The sequence below is a fragment of the Pituophis catenifer genome, unplaced genomic scaffold, assembly GCF_029215685.1.
Source record: "Pituophis catenifer annectens isolate HBS135680 unplaced genomic scaffold, rPitCat1.0.hap2 SCAF_3, whole genome shotgun sequence".
NCBI classification, from domain to species: Eukaryota; Metazoa; Chordata; class Lepidosauria; order Squamata; family Colubridae; genus Pituophis; species Pituophis catenifer.
The window spans coordinates 8,849,745-8,868,483 of NW_027256883.1; the positions used below are offsets into that span (position 1 = coordinate 8,849,745).

Genomic DNA, 18,739 nt, shown 5'->3' on the forward strand with positions numbered 1-18,739 from the left:
TTTTTCCCTCAATCATTCCCATAATCACTGGAGAAGTGATTATTTCTATCTCAGTTTTATTGCTTGAGGTAGCAAACATATCCAGCACAACTTCTTTCTCCTATTTTCTCCACAACAACAACCCTGTGAGGTGGATTGGGCTGAGAAAGACTGACTGGATCAAAGTCACCCAGTCAGTTGTCATACCTAAGGTGGGACTAGAACTCGCTGTCTCCTGGTGATTAGTCCAAAGTCACCCAGATAACTTTCATGGCTAAAGCAGGATTAGAACTCACAGTCTCCTGGTGATTGGCCCAAATTCATCCATTTCAGAGGTGGGTTGCAACAGGTTCTGACCAATTCTGGAGAACCAGTACCGGAAATTTTGAGTAGTTCAGAGAACCGATAGTAAAAATTCTGATTGGCCCCGCCCCAATCTATTCTCTGCCTTCCAAGTCCCAGATGATTGGGAGGAAATTGCTGAGCACATTGTAAGCCGCCCTGAGTCTTCGGAGAAGGGCGGCATATAAATCAAATTAAAAAAATAAAAAAAAAATTGGGATTTTGCAATTTAACCTTCCCCTGGAGTGGGTTGGGAATGGAGATTTTAGTTTCCTTCCCCTGGAGTGGTTTATCTTATATTCTGAAAAATACGGTAGTTGTCTATTGTATACCTTTTTGAATTCATATTAGGGTTGCCAGGTCTGCTTCCAAAAAATAGCGGGCAAGCGGGGGGGGGGTGTTAAGTAGTAAAAAAAAAAATTACAATTAAATTATATATTTTCTTACAAACATTTTAACACGTATTAAAATAATCACTTCAAAACTTTACTTAAAATTCAAAACAGCAAATATATTATAATAATATGTAAAATATTAAATTACATTTTACTTTGCTGTCATGTATATTTTTTATTTGACTGCGCAACTTTGATCAATTCTTTGTGTTTAAGGAATAATTCTTTAATTTCAGTACAACGTTGAGAAATATTAAAAAATATACAAAGTTCACTTCGAACTGATACAAGCAGTCGGTTACGTTCATCAGTCCACAAATTTCCCATGATGCTGAAAATTCTTTCAACGTTTGCATTTGATACCGGAATTGATGCACAATACTGGAACAGTTTCAGTAAACTCGGAGCTGGCTCTTTCTTGAAAAAGTATGTCCACTTATCAAGGGATGAATCGCCCTGCAGATGAACATAAACTTCTTCTAAGGTAGAAATTTCATCGAAGAGAGTATTGGGTGGAAGTTCTTCTCGCCATGGTGATAATAACCAGATGTTTGTCATTTCTTCTAAAGTTGGAGGATTATTGCGATCAATTAGATTGAAACAATTTAGCGTCTCATATACTGAATCGGTGAAATTATACACTTTTCTAGGTACGCAATGGCTCTTTGATACACGTTGATGGCTTCTTTCTTGAATTTTTGCACGGCATTCTCAGGCAAATGTTTTTTACGTAAGGCAAATAAAACTTTCATTCCAAAAACTGCTCATCGTATTTTTTTTGCAAAGAATCACGCAGCTTACACATGATAATGTGAAGATCACATGCAAGAATTTTCTTACTTTCCAGCTTCAGTAGGGTGTCTTGCATTATTGACGTGAAGAAGTGCGTGAAATATAAATACAATTCTGAAATTGTTGGTTCATCGTCCTTTGCGAGTTCATTTTCCTGATCTGAAATAAGGTTCCAGATAACCTTATGGCACTCATCAGATCCAAGAGAAATAAAATATGATTTTAGAGGTATCCAGTTTAAAAGAAGTCTTTCGACCACTTTAAACAAACTTAACCAACGTGTTGGAACATGGCGCAAAACTTCATGGAATTCTGACTCGCAAAACTCAAAAAATGATTTCAACTCTTCTCGTTTCTTCGCAGAATTCGAAAATTCGGCAAAAATTCAGCACTACATTTTTGATATCAAAAGATAACTGCTTTAATGCATTTTTTGCGCTGTTGTGTAAAATATGATTATTGCAATGAGCATTCGATCTTTGTCTCATTCTAACTTATGAAAAAAAAGACAAAACGCGATTCTCCTGTCCTTATTCTCTTAGACTGTACAGCTTTAGATTACGTACCATTTCATCATAAAGCTTTTGAATAAAAAAAATGTCCACTATTTTGTGAAAAAAAATAGTGAACATAATGTGAAAAAAGTGGACTGTCCGCTCAAATAGTGGACACCTGGCAACCCTAATTCATATTGTCACCGCTACCGGCTCGGTGAAACCGGGAGGAACTCACCACTGGGTGGGGAGAAACCAAAGGAGGCAGGGAATCCCTCAAGTATCCTACTCCTGTGCCAAGTATGACTTCATCAGTGATAATCAGTACCATTAATTGCACCCAGAAACCTACTGAGTGCAGCTCCCAAACCAGTGATGTTACATGGGCATACCATGATGTCCCCAAACTCTGTTTTCTAAGCACAAACACTAGAATTTCCCTTTCTGTCCTCCATTGCCATCGAATTACAGTTCCCCAAATTATAGAATAACAGAGTCGGAAGGGACCATTGAGGTCTTCTAGTCCAACCCCCTGCTTAGGCAAGAAACCCTACACCACTTCAGACAAATGCTTATCCAACACCTTCTTTAAAACTTCTGGTGTTGGAGCATTCACAATTTCTGGAGGCAAGTTGTTCCACTGATAAATTGTTCTAACTGTCAGGAAATTTCTCCTTAGTTCTAAGTTGCTTCCCTCCTTGATTAGTTTCCACCCATTGCTTCTTGTCCTACTCTCAGATGCTTTGGAGAATAGTTTGACTCCCTCTTCTCTGTGGCGGCCTCTGAGATATTGGAAAACTGCTAAAATGTCATCCCTAGTCCTTCTTTTTATAAGACTGGACATATCCAGTTCCAGCAACCATTCTTTATATGTTTTAGCCTCCAGTCCCCTAATCATCTTTCTTGCTCTTCTCTGCTGTTTTTAAGTGATTGTCCACTGGGACTCCAAGATCCCTCTCACAGTCACTGCTATTGATCACAATACCACATAATTCCTTTGAGAAAAATAATAGCCCTCAGATCAATTTAGATCCACGCGCTTCACTGACGTTCACATATAACAAATTCCAATGTTATTTAAAACAATAATAGTGCTGACCACTTTGTATAATGTGGTGAAAAAAGATGGGAAAGTCCTGTCAGGGCAAACAACTTCTGTACAGTACACTTTAGAGTAATTTTACCATTCCTTGCTGCCTCTTCATCTTCCTTTTGGATCAGTAGGTAACTAGGACTTTCAGGGATTCTGGGTAGTAGGAAGGTCAGAGCCAAAGGAATTATTGCAGCCAGAATTACCATTAGATACCAGCCTGCACAAGAGGACACAACAATAACACTGAATTACCTGTGAACTGTTTTAAATCAAGATGGATTTTGCAAGCATGTGTCTACATACTGTATGTTCACCTTTTTCAAATACAAGAAAGCACGTATTTTTAATAGGCTGCCTGCCACTATGCTCATGGTTAAAATAGTGGGATACTCTAAATCAGGGGTGTCAAACTCAAGACCCAGGGCCCAGATCCGGCCCAGAGGGTGCTTAGATCTGCCCCACGGGACCATCCTGGAAACAGCAAATGACTGGCCCATGGTGCCTCTGCCAGGGAAAATGGAGCTACTGGTAATATTCACTAGATTCTTTGAATCTCATTACAGTCAGAAAACAATGACGATTCCTCTGAATTATTATCTCTATGGGGTCCTTGGTGCTCTCTGAGCTTGGAGGTTTTCTTCATGATGGTGAACCTTTTTTCCTCGGGTGCCAAAAGTGGATGTGTGTACACAATATTATGCATGTGTGTGCCCACACCCATAATGCAATGCCCCACATACACACCCTGCCCCCCTGCACATGAACACACAATCCCCCCCACGCTGCCCCGTCCCCCCTGTGCAGGTGCGTGCAACTCTCCCCAGCTGCACTCCCCTAACCTCCCCCTCACCCCATGCATGTACGTGTGACCCAGCTGCACCCCCTTTTGGGCCTACCAGGCCTCCCTGAAGCCTCCGAATGCCAGAAACGGCCCATTTCCGAACTTCTGGTAGGCCCGTTTTTTTGCCACCTGGAGGCTCCTGAGGTTTTCCTGGAGCCTCCAAGAAGGCGAAAACTATCTCCCCCGGCCCTACAGAGACTCTCCGGAGGCCCGAAATGGCCCATTTCCGGACTTTCAGTAAGCCCGTTTTTCTCCCTCTCAGAGCTTTCGCACGAGCCCTGTACTTCCCTGGCATCCAAAATGGACTGTGTGTAGACTCCTGGGAGGGGAGGGGCAGTATGGGCATGCGTGCGCGTCTCCCGCATCCGTGGGAGAGACCTGAAAATCAGGTGGCTGGCGGGAGGCACGTGTGCCTGCGCGGTGGAGCTGATCTAGGGCGACGGCTCATGTGCCCGCCGAATTGGCTCCGTGTGGCACCTGTGGCATGCGTGCCATAGGTTCGCCATTGTGGATCTATGTTAATCATTAGCACCAATGATGTTAGCTAATTGGGTAATGAAATGTCTGCAGGAAAACCAAGAAGCTCAAAGAACACCAAGGAATCCCCTGAATTACAAATATTTTGTCTGATTGGTAGTATTGCTATATATTTTTCTTCGTTAGTTTTAATGTTTATAATTTATAGGGACATAAAAAGGGCATTCTTAAAAACACATACCATTCTTGTGTCCTATGTTTGAAGGAAAGGTGAGAATCTGAGCAATCACGTTGCCCAGTTTTACAAAGGAATCTGATAGCATGACGACACCTCCCCTTATGCATCTGGGAGAAATCTCAAAGAGGTATACATACATAATGCAGAGGTTTACACCTGGTTAGAATATAAGTTAAAAGGTAATTCAAATGTATATGGGACACAATGTAGAGAAGAAAATTAAGAGAGCATTAGAAACCATGCAGATACAATTACAGAAAGTGTATCGATTGGTTACAAATCTTTTGTGCTTAATCCCATATCCAAAATTCTCTTATTTGACAATTTATTATATCCCTTTGTATTATTATTCTCATTTACCAATTATTTAACAATGGCTTATCTCCCATAAAAAAACCCCGCTTTATATATTTTATTATTACATCCATTTCATATTTCATTTCCATGCTTTATTATCTAGCCATTGATAAAATAAATCCCATATCAGGTAATATTGTTTATCTTCCTGTTCTCTAATTTCAAATGTCAATTTACTCATTTCAGCACATTCCAAAATTTTCTTAATAACATCATCATCAGTAGGTATCTTTTCTCCTTTCCAGTTTTTAGCAAATAAAATTTTAGCCGCTGTTAAGACATTCACAATTAAGTATCTCAGTTCTCTGTTATATGTTTCCGGTAAAATCCCTAATAAAAATATCTCTGGTTTAAAATCAATATGTTTCTTTATCATTTTTTCCAACCATGTGTGGATTTTAGTCCAATATCTTTTAGCTTCTGCACATGTCCACCACATATGGTAGTATGAACCCGGAATCTGATGACACTTCCAATAATTCTCCAATTTGTTCTTGAACATTCTGGCTATTCTCGTCAGGGGTAGATGCCACCTGTAAAACATCTTATACAAATTCTCCTTATATGCTGTTGACATTGTCATTTTATAATTCTGCAACCACAATTTCTGCCATTTCTCTAAATCAATCCCATGAGCAAAATTTTTCCCCCATGCAATCATTGTTTAACTTCTTCTTTTACTTCTAATAGATAACCATATAAATTTTTAATAACATAGTCATCAGAGCCTGTTAAAATTTTATCTAAATTCGTCAAATTACTGTAAAAACCCTCAGTCTTAGAATCTTCATCATATCTAGACTGTATTTGCATATATGAAAACCAATCCATTTCTATCTCTTGTTCTTCTAATTCTTGCTTCGATTTAAGTTCACCCTTTTCATTCAGTATTTCACCATATCTAACAATTTGTTCCTTTCTAAATGTTATTGAGTGTGAGAATGCTTCAATAGAAGATTGAACTGGAATTTTTAAGTAATGATATTTTTTGATCTTCTCCCAATTTAATAACAAAGACTCTCGTATAATATGTCTTCTGAAAGAAACCATGCAGATACGATCATTGCTCTTCACCCCAAGCCATTTTACATGGAACTTTCCAAAATGTCATTCTGCCCTATACAATGTATAGGGTAGATCATTGTCTGGGTTCGAATCCCAGAAGGGCATGGCTAGCTGAGGAGAGCTAAATAGTTTGAAATAGATCTATACTAGTCTCCCTTTATTTCTTTGTCAGTAAACATAAATTTAATACAAAAATAGTTTGTCACAAGAGCAATTAAGGAGGGAGTGGGTCACTCTAATCAGGGCCGCTGGGTGGTTTTCTTCAGATGCAATGAGAGCGGTGAAGTGATCTCGCCTCGCCGCTTCCATCACCACAATATAAGACCTAATATGGGTTCTTAACTGTGTTCGATCAGATTCAGACCGGGAGGACCTCCAACACTCCTCTAGGTGTCTTTTCCGATGCTTCATTTCCCAGAGCTCCATGGAGAACCAAGGAGCCACCCGGGATCTGCGTCGGGTCAGAGGCCGCAAAGGTGCGATTCTGTCCAAGGCGTCGGCAGCCGCCCGCTCCCAGGATGCCACCAGCGCCTCGGCCAAGTCGCGGGATTGGGAAGCGGGGAATGTATCAAGCTCCATCAGGAACCTCTCAGGGTCCACCAGGCACCTGGGGCGGAACCATTTTACTGATTCCACCTCCCAGCTGCGAGGGTTGGCAGGTTGAAAGTCCAGTCTAACGAGGGAATGGTCGGTCCATGACAGGGGGACAATGGAAAATCCCCCCTACCTTGGCCATTTATCCACTGCCCAGAGAGAAAAACCAGGTCAAGTGTGTGCCCTCCCCTATGCGTTGGGCCCTGAACCACCTGAGTGGGGTCCATGGCCGTCATGGAGGCCATGAACTCCCGAACTGGCTCAGATGTCTCACCGATCGATGGCAGATTGAAATCTCCCACAACCAGAAGGTTGGGGAGTTCAACTGCCAGTTCGGCCAAGACATCGAGCAGTGCGGGCAGGGCAGTAGCCACGTAGCTGGGAGATAGGTACGTGACCAACAAACCCGGATGAACTCCAGGGTCCCACTTCAATAGGAGAGACTCACACCTGCCTATCTGAGGGACAGTGACCTCCCTAGGACTAAGACTTTCTCTAACCACCACCGCCACCACCACCCCGCCCCTTCCCTGGTGTCATGGCTGGTGCAGTACACGAAAGCCTGGGGGGCATAAATCAGAGAGAGGAACTCCTCCCTCCTGCCCCAACCAGGTCTCCGTAATGTAAGCCAGGTCCGCGCCCTCTTCCTCAATAAGATCTTGTACGAGGAGGGCTTTATTTACTACGGACTTGGCATGATGTGGTCGAATTCAGCCAACACAGCAGTCCTGGAAATTATACAGGGCTGGCCTGTGTCGCTTTGGCCCAGTCCACGCATATGCACAGGTGGTGGCGGGCCAGCATTGCCTTGTCCATAGCTCACCTCTGAGCCACCGCCTCCTCCTCCTCATCCTAGCCCTCCAGGAAGTTTCCACCTGGCCCATTTTATCATGGCAGGTGCGCCTGTGCACAGGAGGCAGCTGGGATGGTGGGGATGGGGCCTGCGTGCCCACCAACTCCTATGCACGGATGTGCCTGCTGACTCCTCCCCTCACCTTGGAACACTGATCTGACCCACAAAGAAACCAAGTTTGACAGCCATGAGCTAACTGATGAGAGCTAAATAGCTTGAAATAGATCTATACTAGTCTCCCTTTATTTCGTTGTCGGTAAACATAAATTCAACACAAAAATAATTTTTGTGTTGGCTCTTGGATTGGAGCTGAAAGGCGAAAGCGGAAGCAGTATGCTCCATCCCATAATTGGGTAGATCAGGCTGCCCTGATAGACCGGTCTCACTGGAAAAAACACTTATTGAACCACTACTGTCATGTCCCCACTTAGCCCTTCTTTTCTCCAGACTACCCATACCCAAATCCTGCAACTATTCTTCATATTTTTTAATCTCCAGGCCACCTGAGAAACATCATGGATCCCCTTGCAATTTGCCTACCGAACAAATAGATCGACAGATGATGCTATTAATATGACTCTGCACTACATCCTACAACACATTGAATCTCCAAAGACCTATGCAAGGGGCCTCTTTGTAGACTTCAGCTCAGCATTCAATACCATCATTCCAGATATTCTTCTAACGAAACTAAATCAGCTAGTTGTACCTGATCCCACTTGTAAATGGATCACAAGCTTCCTAACAGACAGGAACTAGCAGGTGAAGCTAGGCAAAATCACATCAGATACCTGCACAATTAGCACAGGAGCCCTCCAGGGTTGTGTGCTCTCTCCACTTCTCTTCCCTCTATACACCAATGACTGGATCTCAAAAGATCCCTCTGCTAAAATACTGAAGTTTGCAGATGATACAACAGTGATCGGTCTCATTCAAGACAACAATGAATCTGTATACAGATGGGAGGTTGAACAACTAGCCTTGTGGTGCAGCCAGAACAATCTTGAACTAAATACACTCAAAATCGTAGAAATGGTGGTGGATTTAAGAAGAAAACCTCCTATACTACCACCTCTTACAATACTAGATAACACAATATCAACAGTAGAGATCTTCAAGTTTCTAGGCTCTACCATATCTCAAGACTTAAAATGGACACCTAATATCAAAAACGTCATCAAAAAAGCACAACAAAGAATGTTCTTTCTGTGCCAACTCAGAAAGCTCAAACTGCCCAAGGAGCTGCTAATCCAGTTCTACAGAGGAATTATTGAGTCTGTCATCTGCACCTCTATAACTGTCCGGTTTGGTTCTGCAACCCAACAAGACAGACACAGACTTCATAGGATAATTAGAACTGCAGAAAAAACAATGGCTACCAACTGCACAAGTCAAAAAGAGGGCTGTGAAAATATCTACAGACCCCTCACACCCTGGACATAAATAGTTTCAACTTCTGCCCTCAAAATGATGCTATAGAGCACTGCACACCAGAACAACAAGACACAAGGACAATTTTTTCCCACATGCCATCATTCTGCTTAACAACTAATTCCCACAACACTGTCAAATAATTTACTAAGATTTTATTACTATTATTCTTCTCTTCCTTCCTAGTATCTATCTCTTCCCACTTATGACTATAACCATGTTGCTTGTATCTTTCAATTATATTGTTTTTATTTGTTTCCTAATACGATTTGATAGCCTATTAGCAACCATAACTATCACTAAGTGTTGTATCTTTTTATTCTTGATGAATGTATTTTATTCTCCTTATGTACACTGAGAGCATATGCACCAAAGACAAATTCCTTGCGTGTCCAATCACACTTGGCCAATAAAGAATTCTATTCTACTCTATCTTTTCTTAATCATTTTAGTTGCTCTCTACCATATGGATGCATATGTGTGCCTTGGATTGTTACTCGGAGTCTCTGATCGAATTACCGGAAAGGCATAAAGCATTTCAGGCCTGACTGGTTTTCTTTAAAGAATACACAAAGCCAAAACAATCGTGACTCTACTCACCTAAACATACCCCAGTGAGCAAATGTGCACAAATGGTGAATTCGTAAACATATAACTCTGTGTCACAAGCCAAAAAGATGACCGAGGTTATGGACAAAAAATTAGTTACCACCAAAGAGCCTTTCCTAAAAAAAAAAAAAATGAAAAAAATGAAAAACATGGGTAACAAGGTGAAAAATAAAATTAATGTAAATCAAAAGAACTGCAGTGAGCTTACTGGGAATCTGCATGTTTTGAAAATGATTTGAAATAAGCATTGCACAAGACATAGATGCCTCCAGGGTAGAGCCATCCGTGTCTTAAGCATCCACGTCTGCTTTCCACCTTCTTCATGAGCTTGAAAACATATCTGTCTGCTTCAATCAGCGGATTCCTAATCCTTATCATTCGGAAGAATTTGTTTTGGATCTACTAGTTATGAGACAGACAGAATTTACTCAAGTTGTTTCCAAGTTTTATAAATTTCAATCAGATACCTTTAGCTTCTCAGATCCCAGCAAGCTCTGCTCAAACACTTTCATAGCAATTAGAAACATCCCTCTCCTCCACTCTCTCTTTCCCTCCCTCTTTCTTTCTCCTCCCCCTGCCTACCCTTTTGTGACTTTGTTTGCTAATGGTCAAAATTATTCCTAAAGAATAGATCATCAGTAGTTGGTTTCTTTTATTCACGAGAGCCTATTCCTACAACAGAACACCAGATTGACCAAATGACATGATTCTCTAATGCAGGGGCGTCAAACTGCATTTCATTGAGGGTCTCATCAGGGTTGTCTTGGACCTTGGGGGCCCAGGTGGGCATGGCTGGGGTGGGTGTGATTGGGGTAGTTGCAGCCCCCCGGGCCCCATTTTCAGCTGGGATGGCTCCCTGCAGCCCTCTGTCAGCAAAAATGGACTTGGGGGGGGTTGTGTGTTACGCCCTGGGTCGGCTGAAGAGGTTGTAAAAAATGCTTTTAAAAGCCTCTGATGATCAGGCAACTCAGCTGGGATTGTCAGAGGCTTTTAAAAGCATTTCTTCCTACAACCTCTTTGGCAGAAGAGGTTACAGAAAAAACTGCTTTTAAAAGGCTCTGACGATCCCAGCTGAGCCACGCGATCATCAGAGGCTTTTTTTTTTTTTTTTTACTTTTAAAAGCATTTTTTCAGCCGAAGAGGTTGTAGAAAAAATGCTTTTAAAAGTTAAAAAAACAGCCTCTGATGATGGCGCAGCTCAGCTGGGCTTGGGGGGGGGGCAGGGATTTTTGCTACCAGTTCTCCGAACCACCAGCCACCATCGCTACCGGATCAGGCGATCCGATCCGAACCGGGAGCAATTCACCCCTGCACCACTGACAAGGCCCTTCTTCTGGGTTCCGCTAGATGTACTTCTTTAGGAGACGGGACCCGCAACACTCTTTGCTTCCCCGATCTAGTGGATCAGGAGGATGCGACTAGCAAGAGAAGGTCCCTCAGATTACCCAGCCTCAAGCCATGAAAGGGCTTTAAGGGTGACAACCAGCACACCTTGAATTGCACCTAGAAGCAAATTGGCAACCAATGTGGCTCCCGCAGGAGAGATGACACATGTGCACACCTAAGTATGGGCAAAACTGTGCGGGAAGCTGCATTTTGAACCAACTGGATTTACTGGATGCTTTCCAAGGGCAACCCCATGTAAAGTGCATCACAATAGTCATAGTTAATGGGTCTTTTTACCATATTTTCCCCAAAATAAGACCCTGTCTTATATTTTTTTGAACCCTGAAATAAGCGCTTGGCCTTATTGCCATGCCCTCAAAAGCCCTATTGGGCTTATTATCAGGGCATAACTTATTTTGGGGGAAACAGGGTAATAGATCTTCCTCCCCATGATGATATGTTACTTTGTTCCTGCAATTTTTTTCTTCTTCAAATTATTCATTGCTGGTTGCAAAGAAGATAAAACTTTGAAAGCAAGTGCATTTTTCTCTGATTGGATTATACCACAAATTCTAGAATGGGTATCCCCGTATTAAGAGTGATGTCCACTTGCCTGCCAAATCTGTCTCCTATATAGCCAGACGAAAGTGATCCTATTAAGGCTCCAAGTGGGAATACGTCAATGGCAAGTTCCAAGAAGAACAGCTGAGTAGACTGGTCAGGCAACTCCTCTGGATCCGACACATTAAAAAAGAAATAAACGAGCTAAGGAAAGAAGGACACAGATTGGTTGTTAGAATTTTTCCTAACATTACTTGTCTCGGTAAGGTTAACATGGAGTCAGATTCATCCTGGACAAACTGGGACTGTAAACTAGATGAGAAAGTTGAAAAATATCCCAGAAGAATGCAAAGGCAAAATGTTTAGGATAATTCTCAACCCTACCCGGGAAGCATTAAGGAAGTCACCAGAAACTGACCTTCATATAAACAAGAAACACCTCAAGTTAAGTCTTGAGGGCAATGAAACATCTGGATAACTGCAGACCAGGGTTATCAAATTCAATTTCATTGAATTTCATCAGGGTTGTATTTGACCTTGTGGGGCTGGATTGGGTATGACCAGGGTGGGTGTGTCCAGCTTGATATCACATGTCAGAGATCCCTATGGGGCCTGAGTGCTCTGCCAGAGAAAATGGGCTCCCAAGCTCCATTTTCGGCTGCGATGTCCTCCTGCAACACTCTGCGAGCGAAAACAGAGCTCAGGAGTACTGCCTGTGACCCTTACGAGCTCTGTTTTCAGCTGCAACAGCCTCCTGAAATCTTCCGCCAGTGAAAATGAAGCTTGGGAGAACTTCATGCACTCTTCATAAGCTTCATTTTCAGCTGTGATGGCCTCCTGCCACCCTCTGTCAGCAAAAACGGAGCTCGTGAGGACCGTGTGTGGCCCTCCCGAGCTCCATTTTCACTGGCAGAGGAGCCATGGGCCAGTCCTTTGCTGTTTCCAGGGTGACCCCGTGGGCCAGATCTAAGCACCCTGTGGGCCAAATTCAGCCCCCCGGCCTTGAATTTTACACCCCTGCTGTAGACCCTAGAATTAATGGCCCAATGGAAAGAGGAGAGGTACACATCCATATGACTAAAATGATTTTCAAAACCAACTCAAATTATGGGGTCCTTGATGCTCTCTGAGTCTGGTTGTTTTATTGCAGATGTTTCATTAGCAAACTAGGTAATTTGTAATTCCTTGATTACACTGTTGTTTACTATTAGCTTTATTATTGGTCTGAGTTGGTAGTTTCTTGATTAGGGTATTGTGTACTTCTTGATTGTTGGTGTAGTGTTGATCTTGGTGTTAATCTCTGCTCATCTGGGTATTGGGTGCTGGTAAAGAGGTGTTTTAGTCCTTTTGTTTTCTTTTTGGCTTTTTGATCCTCTCTTTTCAATGGTGTGTAGATTTTGTTTATCTCTATGTGCCTGTTGATGGCTGTTCTCAGGACCAAGGAACTACCAACTCAGACAAACAAGTAAACAATAAAAGACAGCCTAATGAAAAAACTACCAGGACCACTGGCAAGGCAAGCCACTAGTATATAAAATGACAGCTAAAGCAACTCCCTTCTAGTATTGATGGTATTATCTAGGTGGGTAATGAAATGTCTACAAGAAAACAACCAAGCTCAGAGAGCAACAAGGACTTCACAATTCAACCCTGAGGTGCAAATATTGCCTTCCATCAGTAACTTAAATTAGTCTGATCCATGTCATCAACTTGACTCCAGAATTCAACATGGGATTGAAATTCAGAACTGGTAAAGGAAGAGCTGTCTGCCCTCCATGGGATAAAGACGGCCGTGGCCGGGAGGACTTTTTATCAGGTCCGCCTGATTTGCCAGTTGTGTCCCTTTCTGGATCGGGATGCCTTACACACAGTCACTCATGCCCTCGTCACTTCCCGCCTGGACTACTGTAATGCTCTCTACATGGGGCTCCCCTTGAGGAGCACCTGGAGGCTCCAACTGGTCCAGAATGTGGCCGTGCAGGTGGTTATGGGAGCGATGTGGCGTTCCCATGTAACACCTCTCCCGCGCGAGCTGCACTGGCTCCCAGTGGTCTTCTGGGTGCACTTCAAGGTCTTGGTTACCACCTTTAGAGCGCTCCATGGCTTAGGACCCGGGTACTTATGAGACCGCCTTCTGCCACCAGTAGCCTCTCACCGGCCAGTACGCTCCCATAGAGAGGGGCTCCTCCGGGTGCCGTCGGCCAAACAGTGTCGACTGGTGGCCCCCAGGGAGAGAGCCTTCTCTGTGGGGGCACCTGCCCTCTAGAACGAGCTCCCCCCGGAGATACGGAGGATCCCGGACTTACGCACTTTCCGTCGTGCCCTTAAAACCTTTTTATTTCAACAGGCTGGCCTGGCCGAACCGCCTTTTAATTGTTAATTTTAAATTTGTTTTAAAAATAATAGGGGTGTTTTAAATTGTTTGGGCCAAATTATTTAATGTGTTTTTACATTGTTTTTAAATTTTGTATTATGTGTGTTTTATCTTTTGGCTGTTCACCGCCCTGAGTCCTTCGGGAGTAGGGCGGTATATAAATTCAAAATAAAGTTAAATAAAAGTAAAAAGAGCTGTCTGCCCTCCAGGGGATAAAATGTAGGTTGGCCTTATGTTTCCAAGTTTTGTTTTGTTTTGTTTTTTTGTAGATATTAACATGTTTAATAGCATAGCTAATCTTAAACTAGGCATGGTTTATTATTTGTAGTTGAGGGACAGCTTCACATGAATTCAAAAGGGTTTGTAGTCTTCTACTAGAGCTTAATGGAAAGGAAGAAATGTGGAGGGAAAATCAGCCCAAAACAAATTTTCTGCATTCAAACAACATGACAAACAAACAAACAAACAATCTATGTTTGGAAGGCCAGGCCTGTCACAAGTAAATGCCTTATTCTCCAATAGGGGAACTGTATATACTCGGGGTATTAGGGGTTAATTTATTCTTCCTCTCTTAATATATTCATATGTAACCACTCCCATCTTTTACTCCGCCTTGTGAATATAAAAGGAGTTGTATGCACCTCGCCTTGCTTCTATCTACGATTACTCAGAGAATATAGAATGCCTACTGTAAATAAATAGTGTTATGTTTGAATACTTTATTCTTGAATCATTTATTGAGTCTGATCCTTAAAATTACACAACAAGGCCACCTTCTTAGGCTTAATAGGGGTTATGGAGATTCATTGTCATACAGGTCATGGTTGTCCCAAAGGTGCTTTTTCCTTACATACGTTTTGCTTCTCATCCAAAAAGCTTCTTCAGTTCTGACAAAGTTCAGTTCTGAAGAAGGTTCTTGGATGAGAAGCAAAATATCTTCAAGCAAAAAAAAAAAAAAAAAAAGTCGAGTTGTCTTTTGGAAAAAGCAACTTTGGAGCAGTGGTGAAATCCAAATTTTTTTACTACTGGTTCTGTGGGTGTGGCTTGGGGGCATGGCAGGGAAAGGATACTTCAAAATCTCCATTCCTACCCCACTCCAGGGGAAGGATACTGCAAAATCTCCATTCCTACCCCACTCCAGGGGAAGGATACTGCAAAATCCCCATTCCCACACCATTCCTGAGGGAAGGATATAGCAAAATCTCCATTCCCACCCCATTCTGGGGCCAGCCTGAGGTGGTATTTGCTGGTTCTCCAAACTACTCAAAATTTCCACTACCGGTTCTCCAGAACGTGTCAGAACCTGTTGGATTTCACCCCTGCTTTGGACTTAATAGCATTTTATATGGGGGAAAGGAGGGAAGTGGATATGACTTATTGTTAATTTATTAAACAAATTTACAAAATTAACCTCGGAAGGATGTGAGGCTGAGTCAATCTTGAGCCTGGTGAGATTCGAACTGCCAAATTGCAGGCAGCCGGCAGTGAGCAGAAATAGCCTGCAGTACTGCATTCTAACCACTGCATCACCTCGGCTCTTGATCAGCTCTGATCAACTCTGTATCAATCTGGGGCCTTCAGGCCCACTAAGAAAACCACTTCCTTTCTGAAAAGTATCAAAGTGAGGGTCTTATCTCTGGGGAGATAATATTCCATAGAGAGGGAGCCACCACAGAAAAGGCCCTTTTTCTTGGACTCCCTAAATGTACTTTTCTAATAGATGGGACCCACAACATTTCCTGCCTTTCCGCTTGGGTGGGCTGGGTAGATGCGACTGTAGAGAGACAATTCTTCAAATAACCTGTCTCCAAGCCATGTGGCAATTAAAAGGTGATAGCCAGCACCTTGAATTGCACCCAGAAGCAAATTGGCAGTCAATGCAGCTGTCCAGGAATGGATGCAATGGGTGTAGAACTCACATATGTGCAAAACCTCCACAACTGCCACCTACTGCATAAGCAGGAGTTAGAAGTTCGGGACAACCATCAGATTATGCGCCAGCTGTGTCTGGAGCAGTGCAGCCAATCCATGACCATTCTCCAAGACCCAAGTAGCCTTGAACCCACAGCCAGGCCAACTTTCCAGAGTTCAGTTTTAACCTGTTGCTCCCCATTCATAGCTCAACAACTTTGTGTTGGATTTAAATTTACAGACAAAGAATTAAAGGGAGACTAGTATAGATCTGCTGAAGAAGACTCCTGCAAGTCCCTTGGGCTGCAAGGCGGATCAAACCGGTCAGTCCTAGAGGAGATCAACCCTGACTGATCTTTAGAAGGCCAGATCCTGAAGATGAAGCTCAAATACTTTGGCCATCTAATGAGAAGGAAAGACTCACTGGAGAAGAGCTTAATGCTGGGAAAGACTGAGGGCAAAAGAAGAAAGGGACGACAGAGAAGGAGGTGGCTGGATGGAGTCACTGAAGCAGTCGGTGTGAGCTTAAATGGACGCTAGAGGATGGTAGAGGACAGGAAGGCCTGGAGGAACGTTGTCCATGGGGTTGCAATGGGTTAGAAATGACTTTGGAACTAGCAACAACAACAATATAAATCTATTTCAAGCTATTTTGCTCTCATCAGCTAGCCATACCCTTCTGGGATTCGAACGTGGGCTGCTTGCATCTTAGGTAGATGTATTAACATCTAAGTCAGGGGCTCTACTTGCTAAATAGCTTGAAATAGATCTATACTAGTCTCCCTTTATTTCTTTGTTGGTAATTTAAATTTAACACAAAAATAATTTGTTGTGAAAGTGACTGCCTGTGAAGGCTCCTGAATTGGGGTTGAAAGGTGAAAGCAGAAGCAGCATGCTCTGTCCCATATTTGGGTAGATCAAGTTTAACATGAACAATGTGACACCGACCCCCATGGAACCCGCATCCATGACAAAGAAATTTCTTGAGAAAGCAGAGTAATGGGCTCATTTAAGAGAAGAAGAGTTGATCTCTAATCAAGGGAGAGATGTGTTGCTTAAACCAGGGGTCCCCAACCTTTCAGACCTCAGGGACCACTACATTCATAATTTTAAATCCCATGGACCACTAATATGATCTGCCTAATGAGCAGCTGGGTGGGCATGGCCAACTCGATGTCACTCAGATCGAGGGGTGTTACACCAGCCTCTACTCACCCCTCTCCTGCCAGCCACTCCTTGCCTCCCCGCCCAGGCTCCTTAGGGCGCCAAAAGGAAGCAGTTGTTGGAGCTAAGCAGCCACCATGAGAAAGAGTTGGCAAAACAGCTCAGTCCAAATTGGATCTGACTGAGAAGGAGGCTCAGCAGAAGCACCTCACTGAGGACTATGAGCATAGGCTTTCCAAGCAGAGGGAAGACCTACAGGAGCGCAAGACCAGATACTGGCACCTGGAGGCTCAGCAGGCTGATAGTTAGCTAGTTCCAGGCCATGATGCAATCCCACTGGAACAAGGCCCTCTGGCTCTTCGCCACCAGTGGCACTTCCCTCCAGCCTTCGCCCAAAGCCCCACACCAGGAGGCTGAAGCAGACCCCAAGTCGGAATTTCTGCCCCCCTCCAGCCCACACAAAGACCCCAAAGGGGGAGACTCTCTGCAGCAACACAACATACATTGCATGTATCTGTCCCAGGGGCCATAGTTTGAGGACCCCTGATTTAATGCAATATAAAAAAAGACCACCCAAATTTTCTCACGGACCACCAGTGGTCCACGGACCACCAATTGGTGACCGTTGGCTTAAACAACAACACCTTCTTTAAGACCATATCGGCTTTTCACGACGCTTTTCTTACCACTTCGGGAGAATAAAGAATCCAGCTGTAGAACCCAAAATGCAAAGAGATCGCATAGCAGGCCAGCACACTGCAAACAAAGTACTTTGATACGTCCTAAGGGGGGGAAGGGAAATTAGCAGCTCTTGTGATGTCAGTTAAGGTAGCTACAGAGTTATAAGAGTCAATTACACAAGGCAGAGAGATGGACAGGTGGACAGACAAACAGACAGACAATCTGAAAGTGGCATGACAGAAGGATGGTGGACAGAGCTATTGATTAGTTCTTAAGACTAATTTTGTTTTTGCTTTTTTTTAATGATGCATTTTAAATTAACTAAACCTTCCTTCCTTCCTTCCTCTTCCCTCTCTTCTTCCCTTCCTCTTCCTTCCCTCCCTCCCTTCCTCTTCCCTCCCTTCTTTCCTTCCTCTTCCCTCCCTTCTTCTCTTCCTCCTCCTTCCCTTCTTTCCTTCCTCTTCCCTCCTTTCTTTCCTTCCTCTTCCCTCCCTCCCTCCTTCATTCCTCCCTCCCTCATTTCCTCTTCCCTCCCTTCTTTCCTTCCTCTTCCCTCCCTTCTTTCTTCCTCTTCCCTCCCTCCCTCCTTCATTCCTCCCTCCCTTCCTTCCTCTTCCCTCCCTTCTTTCCTTCCCCTCCCTTCCTCTCTCCCTCCCTTCCTCTACCCTCCTTCCCTTTTTCCCTCCCCCCTTCCTTTCCTTCCCTTTTCTTCTTTTTCCCTGCCTGCCCTTCAGATTACGCTTTGTTCCATAGAAATCCAATATTCTGTCTTCCCTAACTTTGTAAAACCCTAAGTTTTGTAACATGGTATCTTAGAGATGTGAAAGGTAGCCACCGTCAGGGATTACACATCTGCAGGTGGGCCTTGCATTTTATTCCACCCCTTTTCAAAGTGTGGTGCTCGTAATGCTGCCATCCCAGGAATTGCCTATTTCAGGTTATATGAAACATTCTGCATCTATTAATGTTAATATCCCATGTTATATAATCTTGTCATATACCAACTCAGAAGTCTTGGATCTAAACATCAAGCTAGATAGCTAATAATCATAAACCAGCAGATTAGACAAACTACCTTCCAAGCAGTCGTGACTTCAGACAT

General features: G+C 43.3%; 1 protein-coding gene across 1 annotated transcript in view; it reads right to left on the minus strand.

Moving 5' to 3' along the window:
• The window catches only part of LOC139314172 (solute carrier family 2, facilitated glucose transporter member 5-like), a 37,010-nt gene extending 18,271 nt beyond the window's left edge, over positions 1 to 18,739 (minus strand). The window contains exons 1-6 of the mRNA XM_070939723.1: positions 18,713 to 18,739; positions 17,643 to 17,738; positions 11,560 to 11,711; positions 9,552 to 9,676; positions 4,655 to 4,807; positions 3,187 to 3,312 (exon numbers count right to left, since the gene is read on the minus strand). Coding sequence (XP_070795824.1) covers positions 3,187 to 3,312; positions 4,655 to 4,807; positions 9,552 to 9,676; positions 11,560 to 11,711; positions 17,643 to 17,738; positions 18,713 to 18,739 — 679 coding nt within the window. The remainder of the gene's footprint in view (positions 1 to 3,186; positions 3,313 to 4,654; positions 4,808 to 9,551; positions 9,677 to 11,559; positions 11,712 to 17,642; positions 17,739 to 18,712) is intronic.